A 9741-nucleotide genomic window follows, 5' to 3' on the forward strand; every position below is an offset into this window, starting at 1 on the left:
TGTTCTTAATGAGACGTTTAACTTCCTGTGTTTAACTGCTCAATATTCCCTTAAAGACAGATGCTTCCATCTGGGGCTGTTGGTGCCACAGCTGTGCACAGAGGATACAGTCTGATTGGAAAAATATCAGCTGAAGATGAGCTGATAAAAGTTTAGCTCCATAGAAGCAGGGCTAATGCAGGAAGAAAGTGCTATGTTCTCATTTTAAGTATCTTACATGGACCAAAGAAACCAAGCCAAACAACAACAATAGCAAAAAAGAGAGATTATTTTGCATAAGACAGAAGTGTCTACCCAAATTTCTGCTTTAACTTGAAGAGATTTCAGAAAACATAGAAGAATCCTGAAGCTCACAAGCTGAGGTGAAAGTTTAATTTCAGAAAAAGCATTACATTTTTCTTAAGCGTGCTATTCAATCACATTTACTTCAGCTAGGACTCTTGTGCTGTCATGCACTCAGTGATGAATTGTTCTCTCCTGTGATTTGGAAGAGCCTTATCTCCAGGAGTCCAGGGGAGTGTGACACTGAGAAGCTGCAAGCTCCAGTAAAAGCCTGGCAGGGTAGAAATGCAAAGGTCAAGCCTTGCTTAGAGACCACTTTGCCCTGCGAGCTGAATTGTATCTGTTCTCTTGGTGGTGTTATCCAAGCACTCAAGAACATGTGAAAAGTGATGTGTGTAAGAAATTAAAAAGAATCAACCCTTAAACTCAATGCTTTAATTACCTATGGCCCACAGAAGTCAGCCAGTGTAAACCTTGTGGCTGGTGTGTGAGTATGCAGAAACAACAGAAGGAAGGCAACCAAAACATCCCAGCACCACTGGAAATATCAGTGAGGAGGCCAAAACTAAAGGATAGCTCTGCTCAGGCTTTTACTACAAACACAAACATTTCAGACTGTAACACACCTTTGACCTCCCCACTAACTTTAAATTCTCATGAGCTAAAGATAAGATTTTAGCAATGCCATTACTGTGTGCCCTGTATTATCAACAGAGACCAGACCAGGCACTGGAGAACCCACCACACCCTCAGCTCCACACCTCACCAGCTGCCCACATGCTTTCATTCATTTGCCCCAACTCTCCCTCTACTTTTACATAGCAAAAAATCTTGGTTGAGTAAAGGTGATCTTCAAACAGGCCAGTTAAAGGGTGAAGAGGCACTGAGACAGAGAAATCTTCCATCTGCAGCTCAGCTGTTTCTCCTTATGTAAAACTCTGATGAGGCAGCCAGTAAGTACCATTTTGTTACACCACTATTAGGGATCAATATGACATGATTTGGCTGAAAAAAAAAAACATTCTCTCTTTTTATTTCCCCTCAAGAGACTTATAGGTTTTTGTCCTGTATTCCTGTTTATAGGTAGCACTGGGCTTTTTCTATACTTAAGATTCTATTTTGTAGTAATATTGCTTCATTTTAGAAAGCAAGCAAGTAGATTAAAAGAGGGGAGGAAAGTTGTCTGGTTATAGATCCCTGTGCTCAGTTATGACTTTAACATACAAATTCTCTCATGTACCTAGAGTGGGAGAAAAGATTCCTTATGTATACATTATTATATCCTTAAGATGGACCAGTAAAGGTTTTTTTTATATTTTCAGTTACTGGGCTTTGAGCAAAATTTTCCCAAGTTATCAGTTCTGGAGTGCTTAGTACTGCTAGCACTGAATTTCTATACCAAAGCTACTTCTGACTTAGGACTGGATTGAGCTTCACGAAGAGTATGTGAGAGTGAAAAAATCAATAGCAGGAAGCCTCATATTCAAGCAAAAGGATTTCTGCTTACTCATGCTCCATTGTTGGCTATTTGTTCCCAGAAGGGTTGGGGAGTGCCACGCTCCTGAACCTGCATATAGGAAAATCCCCATAATATTTAAAGTCTAGAAAGCAACTTGCACCTGCTGTCTATTGTAATAATGAATATGCTTTGACCTTTCTGCTCCTGTGTGCAGATTAGATGCTGTTTTGCTGTCTAAAGCGTCTGTGTGTTTCCAGGGATGCTGCAATGGATGCTCAGTGATGCTCATTATGACTCTGTTAATATTTCAAGGCTCTTGCCTCCTGCTAACCCAAGCCGGGTGTAACAAGTCTCCCGGGGATTTAGAAAGGGCAGCAAGGTGGGTTACTAAGTGAAGAGTCTCCTTAGAGGTTCCAGAGGGCAAAGCAAGCTCTGGAGGAGCATCACTGCTGAGCCGCGGTCCCTGCAGGGCTGTGAGATGATCGCACCGGGCTCAGGCTCCCAGGGCAGGCGGCCTAGGGCGTCGGCAAAAAGCACCCAGGGCGCTGAGCCCCAGCGCTGCCTCTCCAGCGGGTGGCCACACATCCCCACAGCCTTTCTCCTCTTTTCTTCCTGAGCAGCCTGTCAGCGCTAGCGCTGGTAAGTGCTGCGCGGATAACTTCCAGCACCGCCGTCCTGCCGGGCTGCCCCGCTGCTCGGAGGCGGCTCCTCTGCTCCTTTTCCTCCTGAGAAACAGCCGCGCTCGGGCTCCTGTTTGGGAGACGGAGCCGAGGAGCCGCGCTGCCGCCCGCCCGGGACTCTACTGCTCGTCACCCATCCCGGCTGCGAGCCTCCACCGCCGCCGATGGCAAAGCCGGAGCGGCAAGAGCCCTCCCGGCTCGGGGCAGGGCGGTGCCCCCCGAGCAGAGGGCGTGCCGGGCGGGCGAGGGGCCGGGCTGGGCGCGCTCCCGCCGGGTAAGAGCGGGAGCGGCTCCAGGCCGCGCTGCCGCCGCGGCCTCGCGTAGGGAGCGGGCGGCGCGGGGAGGCGCCTCGGGCGGGCGCGGCGCTACGAGCGGCCGGGGCGGAGGGAGGCGGCCGGGCCGCGCTGAGGCGGGGAGCGTGAGCGCGGGGATGGGTGAGGAGCTGCGCGGTGGGGCGAGCCCAGAGACCGGTCCTGGCCGGAAGGGGTCTGGAAATGAAGATGAGAAAGCAGGCGCTTGCCTGTTCTTTCCATGTGCTGAGTGAGCTTGGATTTAGGGTTGGGCTTGTTAGTATGTTGGCTGGAGCACCTCTGGGACGGGCTAAGAGAGCTGGCGTTGTTCAGCCTTGCAAAATGCTCTGGGGAGCTCTTAGAGCCCCTTCCAGGACTCAAAAGAGGCTTATATGAAAGGAGGGTGACTTTTTACCTGGGCAGATAGTGGTGGGGCAAGGGGGAATGTTTTTGAACTAAAAGAGGAGACATTTAGATTGGATGTTAGGAAGAAATTTTTCCCTGTGAGAGTGGCAAGGGCCAGGTACAGGCTGCCCAGAGAAGCTGTGGCTTCCCCATCCCAGGAAGTGTCCAAGGCCAGGTTGGATGGAGGTTTGAGCAACCTGGTCTAGTGGAATGTATCCCTTAGCCATGGCAGAGGGGTTGGGATGAGAATGGTGTTTAAGGTCCCTTCCAGACCTCTTCTATGAATAACTGGGGTGAGCTGTAATTAAAAGCCCACACTCGTAGTTGTTTAAAATGAAATAAAATAGACAAGGGCACAATGGTCTGTGTTTTTCCCAGTTTTCCTCTTTACCCAGAACATGCTACAAGAAAGGATGAGATTAAAGCCAGAGCCCGCCTGCATAGAGAACACTGAAATTAAACCTGCTTGTTGAAAGGCCTTAAACTGAGGAAAGGCAAGATGAAACCTCAGCTGTGTGTGTGACCCTGTGCCTCTCTTCTCCTCAGAGGGCTGATGGTGATGAGGGCAAACAGATGTGGGCTGTGGCCTGAGATGCTGCATGGGTTTGAGGGGAAGAGTAAAGTGCTGAGGGTGGCCATTGTTTCCAAACTTTCTCAGCTCTTTCCATTTTAATCCAATATTTTCTCAAACTCCCTTGTTATGTAACACTTAAGGTCATTGTATTTTGCGTTTGTGGGAATGGGAGGGCTTGAGGGATGGTTAAAGAGATAGGCTGAGAGATTTCCTATCCTGAGTGGTAATTTTGATTGAATTATTTTGCTTAAATGAACATTTTAGTTTAGAATAAATTGCTGGCTGGCTGATTTCTGGTTAGTGCCTGTCAGTTGTGCGCTGCGTGCTTTGTGCTGGGCGGTGGAGCAGATTGCAGCAGCCTTGTCAGCTTTGTGTGGAGTGTGCTCGTGTTTGTTGGCCTTTACCCACAGCACTTAGCACTGCTTTCTTCTTTAACATCAAGCACGTTTTCCCATTGACCACAGCTGCAACCAAGTCCTCAGGTTTATCACAGCTTTTTCAGTCATTAAAGGAAGGCATAAGGGTTTGCAGTCATCTGGCAGAGAGCAGTAATGCTGAGCAGAGGATGGGAAAGGTTTTGCTCACTGGCTGGTGTCCAGCACCCCTGCAGGGCCCTTCAGCTGAGGGGCAGTTCCCAATGAGGGCTACCCCAGCATTACACTGGGGCTGGTGGAAGAGGTGGGAGGGTTGTTCCTGCTTGGGAAATTGCAGGACCAGCAGCTGTGCTCCCTCTCAAAGATGCCTTTGCTTGTGGCTCCCCACCCTCCATACTTAGAGCTCTCAGATGAACACTGCCATCATCAGATGATAACATTTCTGGGCCACTTGATGAATTTAGAGAGCTCATGGTGTGTTCTCTTTTGTGACTGAGAGAGATATTTCTATTTAAGTGTTTAGATCTATACAGTGAGTAGAATATTCAGAGTCAGTGAAGGGCTAAGCACCAGCAAACTCTTCTTCACTTGCTGTGTAAATAGCAAGAAGGGCAATTGAACTGGTGAACCTCCTGATTTTCAAATGACTTTATTCAGGATAGCCCTCATTTACATTCCTCATTGGTGCATTTACCTCTGTTCTAGAATATAGCTGTTAAGCAAGACACATTTTTATTTTTCACAAAAAGCTTTTCCTATTTCTGTACTGGTGTGATTGGAATGACATGGTTTCTTCTCCCCTGATGTTTTCCAGGTTGGGAGTCCACTCAAGAATGGATAAATGTAAGCAGCCTAATGTTAACCAGAAGATCAACCTTGAAAAATTCAGTCCTGAAATTCTCTCTGAAATTGAGAAGCTCTTTGATAAGAAGTTTACTTACACTAAGCCAGTGAATGATGAATGGAAGCTGCCAGATCCCAGCAATACTTTTACATGTGATCATGTGAAATTTCACTCACTCCAGGCTCTGAAGGACTCAATGAATGAAGTGAAGAACCAGCTGAGTGATAAGAACCTGGAGGATTGGCATCAGCACACCTCATTTACCAATAAAGCAGGGAAAATAATATCTCATGTGAAGAAATCTGTGAATGCTGAGCTCTGTACCCAAGCATGGTGCAAATTTCATGAGATCCTGTGCAGTTTTGCTCTTCTCCCAGAAGAAGCTCTTCAAGATGGAGAACTGAATTCTGTGCACCTCTGTGAAGCACCTGGAGCTTTTATAGCCAGCCTTAACCACTTCTTGAAGTCCCACCATGTCCCTTGCCACTGGAATTGGGTAGCAAATACTCTAAACCCTTATCATGAAGCCAATGACATCCTTATGATGATCATGGACGACCGTCTGATAGCAAACACGTTACCTTGGTGGTACTTTGGCCCAGATAACACTGGGGATGTGATGACATTAAGACATCTAACAGGACTTCAGAGCTTTGTGAGCAATATGGCCACAGTCCACTTGGTAACTGCTGATGGCAGCTTTGATTGCCAGGGCAATCCAGGTGAGCAGGAAGCTCTTGTCTCACCCCTTCATTACTGTGAAACAGTCACTGCTTTAATGATCCTGGGCACTGGAGGATCCTTTGTTTTGAAGATGTTCACTCTGTTTGAGCACTGTTCTATCAACCTGCTCTTTCTGCTGAACTGCTCTTTTGAGGAGGTCCATGTCTTTAAACCAGCCACCAGCAAAGCTGGGAACTCAGAGGCCTATGTGGTTTGCCTTCGCTATATGGGCAGAGAAAGCCTTCACCTGCTTCTTCCTAAAATGACACAGAACTTTGGAACAGAAATGGTCAACAAAGCTCTCTTCTCCCAGCATACACTTCCTGAATCATTCCTTAAAACACATGAGGAGTGTTGCATGTTCTTCTACAAGTGCCAGGTGGAGACTATCTCTGAGAATATCCGTCTTTTTGAGCGCATGGAAGAAGCAGAGCAGGTGAAACTGAACAAGTTAAGAGACTGTGCAGTAGAGTTCTTCATGCAAAAGTTCCACCTGAAACCCATTGGCAGAAATAACTGGCTTGTCAAGAAATCCCAGGCTGGTTGCAGCATGAATGCAAAATGGTTTGGGCAAAGAAACAAATATTTTAGTACATACAATGAAAGGAAGATGATGGAAACCCTAACATGGAATGATAAAATGGCAAAGGGCTATTTGAATCACTGGGCTGAGGAACATAGTTTAAATAATGCTGGGAACCTGTGTGTTCTGGAAGGATCATTTTCTAACCTTGAATGTAGCTTTTGGTACATTTTGGAAGGAAGAAGATTGCCCAGAGTAAAGTGTTCTCCATTTTGTGATGTTCAGGTCTTAGAAAATCTTAATGAAGCTGTGAAGGAGTTGGGTGGGGGGAGGCTGAAAAGCAGATCAGTGCTGCAGCCTTGTCACTCTTGTGAAGTTCTTCCTGGGGAACTCATACTGGCAAAAGTGTCTGATCTTGCCAGGTGCCATCAGGAAGTCCTAAATGAAAGTTGTAGCGACCAATTCAAGTGCCTTGTGGTGGGCTTTCCCACCCTGTGTGACACAGAAAGCCAGCCCAGCATGGAAATAAAGCCCATGGACGCAGCCATGCTGCTGACTTTCAGCTTCTCTTTGCTGTACGATGGAGAGCCAAAGTACCAGCAGCAGCTCTTGGAGTGTGTTCTGCATTCCTTGGCGCAGCTGGCAGCGGGAGATGCCTTGGTTTTGCCCGTTCTCTCCTGCCTGACACGTTTCACAGCTGGCCTGGTGTTCGTCCTGCACTGCTGTTTCCGGAGCGTGGCGTTCGCGTGCCCGACCTCGCGGGAGCCCCTGCGCAGCGGCGCCGCTCTGCTCTGCGTCGGCTTCCGAGGCCTCCCCGCGCCCGTGGCGGAGTTCCTGCAGCACCTGAACGCTCTCGTGAGCTCCCTGCTGGACACAGACTCTCCCCAGCAGGTTCTGCAGTTCGTGCCCATGGAGATTCTCCTGCAGGGCAAGCTGTTGGAGTTTCTGTGGGATCTAAACACGGCCATTGCAAAGAGACAGCTCCACCTGATTGTGCAAGCTCAGCAGCAGCGAATGACTAGTGACATTCCACTTTAAAATAACTCTAGAACTGTGTGAGTTGCTGCTGCTAGACCTTGTTTCACAGGCAGGCAGAAGGTGTTAAAAACACTGTTAATGTGAAGGTAACATTAATGCAAAACTGGTGTGGCATTGAGGGTGCTGGCAGGATGTTTTGAGCTATCAATCATAGGTGCGCCATAGTGTATGTGTAGGAAATAGGAGAAAAGAAAGCCAGACCTTGGTTTGTGGCCACTGAGTTGCATGTTTCAAGATGCAGAATAACATGGAATATTTGATTCAATGGAAGCAAGTGCTGACATGTGAGCATAAGCCTCAGAGCCTCCTATTACCATGCCTAAAAAATGTCTTTTGACATCCCTTTAATTTACAGTTGGTGATGTGGGGGAAATCCTGTGTAACTTGCCTTACTATTTTGGAAGTGGTGGTGGTTATGGGTACATGTCCCCATTTACCATTCTTAAACAAGAGCCTCTGAATTTTCACCTCGTAGCCTTTGAATATCAGCCTCTTCTTTAGCATTTCAGTGAGTGAGGACTGAGATGAAAATTTCCTTGCCAAAGCCTGATAATGGTTTCTCCATCTCATTCTTGCAGCTGTTTTGTGAATGCCATGCTGATATCCTGAGTTCCAGTTCTTTGTGCACTTCAGTCACTTGACAGAAGGATCAAATGGAGCTGTTTATGCCAGCGAAGTGGTCAGCCTCTGGCTGTTCATTGCTTACTCTTCAGGCAATAATTTGGATTGCCATCAAGCCCTCTCTTGTGACTTCTTATGGGTCCAAAGCTGAGCTCAATTCTCAAGTAGGAAATTTGCTAAAAGAATTAGCCAGTGGCTGTAGACACTTAGGCTTGTAAGAAGCAGAGCCTTTAGGAGACATTTAAATGCAGGAAACTTCCACCAGCCATGAGAGGCTCCTAACCTGCAGTTGCTGGGATTTGCCAGCTTTTCCATGCTAAAAATCCTTAAAACAAAGGCTTTGAAGTGTTACCACCTGAACAAGCAGTTCACCAGTTGTGTGCTGCCTTTCTTGTGCACACAAGTGTGTTCATGTTTGTGTGAGAGCCCTCTGGGTTGTGCAGCCATGAAGCTTTTGTGTTGTAAGTAATCAATGTGTGCTTTTGATGTAAAGGATGCATATATTTTTGAAGTAGAAGAAAATATGTTGATTTACATGGCTGTTGTATATTTTCATTTTATTGACAAATGCTGAAAGTGTTAAAAGACTTTTTTTAAGAAAAAGAAGGGAAAACAACTGCTGTTTGGAGAAAATAAAGCCTTTTATTTTAGGTTTTCATTGTTTCTGTTTACATGTTTCTTTACCAAGTATGGAAGAAATCAATGAAATGCAGTAGGGGAGTATGGGAAGTTTTAAATATCTTTTGGGGTTTTTTTTTAGACAGGCTTTCCTTATCTTGTAATTTATCCATCCTTCATGGGTGAAGGGTATAGTTGTCTTCATTCTCTCTAACTTTGGAGTTTATCAGCTTAGAGAGACTCCACTTGCAGACGTGGTCAAAGCAGGGGAGGAGGCCTGCACAGAGTTCCCTTGGCCTTGTCACTGAGCCTGACCATCCATGTCCCTCTGTGGCTCCTGTAACTCTTAGCAAGCAAGGATTTTATCTTAAGGATCTTCAGTTTCTCCTGGCTGTGACAGCTGCTCAGGTAGGACGAGGTTGTTACACACTGTAATTCTGTCTGCAAAGTCCATTATTTATTCTCATCCTAATTGCTTGCCCTCACTGAGTGGTGGGATTGAGAAAAAGCTGTGTGCCTAATTCCTCAGGGCTGGCTCTGCTGCACTGCCAGGGATTCCAGGTGATTGTCTTTGGGTTGGCTGGCCAGTTTGTCTGGAGAACTGTCTGCTAACTCATTTTGATTGCAATTATCAATGTGCAACGGTGTTCACAGGGGTTTTTAGATTGGGGAAGAGACGAGGATCTGACTTTGTTTTAGAAGGCTTGATTTATTATTTTATGATATATATTACATTAAAACTATACTGAAAGAATAGAAGAAAAAGTTTCATCCGAAAGCTAGCTAAGAATAGAATAAGAAAAAATTAAAACAAAGGTTTGTGGCTAAGTTCTCTGTCAGAGCCAGCTGACTGTGATTGGCCATTAATTACAAACATCTAATGTGAACCAATCACAGATGCACCTGTTGCATTCCACAGCAGCAGATAACCATTGTTTACATTTTGACCCTGAAGCCTCCCAGCTTCTCAGGAGGAAAAATCCTAAAGAAAAGATTTTTCACAAAAGATGTCTGTGACATTAATGCTATGTGTTTTTCCCATTGCCTTTCTCTTTGGAAGTAAGCACCAAATTAGAGAGCTGGGGAAGATCATTCTTTGTCCTAGAGGTGTGAGATGACACAGGAAATGAATCCTGTTCTGATACCTTCATTTCTGTACATCTAATGGTGATTCTTGGAGAAATCTTTATGCAAGAAGTGGAATTGAATGGATGCTGAACTGCATGACAGCCATGCCTCTCTTGGTTTTAGTGAAGCTGAAAACTTTGGTTGTTAATGTCAAAATGTTCTTCAGGGGACGTGAGGACTTT

General features: G+C 46.0%; 1 protein-coding gene across 5 annotated transcripts; it reads left to right on the forward strand.

Annotated features, from left to right (window-relative positions):
• The first annotated feature begins 2035 nt into the window (after positions 1–2035).
• On the forward strand, positions 2036–8472 carry CMTR2 (cap methyltransferase 2). Of its 5 annotated transcripts, none has more exons than XM_026795716.2 (2): positions 2036–2380; positions 4879–8472. In XM_026795716.2, the coding sequence occupies exon 2, from the start codon at positions 4898–4900 to the stop codon at positions 7190–7192; it is 2295 nt and encodes a 764-aa protein (XP_026651517.2). In that variant the 5' UTR covers positions 2036–2380; positions 4879–4897; the 3' UTR covers positions 7193–8472. The 5 variants fall into 5 exon arrangements, with proteins under 5 accessions (XP_026651517.2, XP_074407033.1, XP_074407035.1 ...); XM_074550932.1 differs by lacking the exon at positions 2036–2380 and adding an exon at positions 2387–2695; XM_074550934.1 differs by lacking the exon at positions 2036–2380 and adding an exon at positions 2708–2741.
• Positions 8473–9741: the final 1269 nt, after the last annotated feature.

This window comes from Zonotrichia albicollis, chromosome 13 (assembly GCF_047830755.1).
Source record: "Zonotrichia albicollis isolate bZonAlb1 chromosome 13, bZonAlb1.hap1, whole genome shotgun sequence".
NCBI classification, from domain to species: domain Eukaryota; kingdom Metazoa; phylum Chordata; class Aves; order Passeriformes; family Passerellidae; genus Zonotrichia; species Zonotrichia albicollis.

What these genes read in the sequence shown, in the direction of transcription:
- CMTR2 (XM_074550932.1), top strand. Translation starts at nt 2,586, where the DNA reads ATGGCAAAGCCGGAGCGGCAAGAGCCCTCCCGGCTCGGGGCAGGGCGG. An exon ending in GCTGGGCGCGCTCCCGCCGG is followed by an intron (nt 2,696 to 4,878) that starts GTAAGAGCGGGA and finishes GATGTTTTCCAG; the next exon opens with GTTGGGAGTCCACTCAAGAA.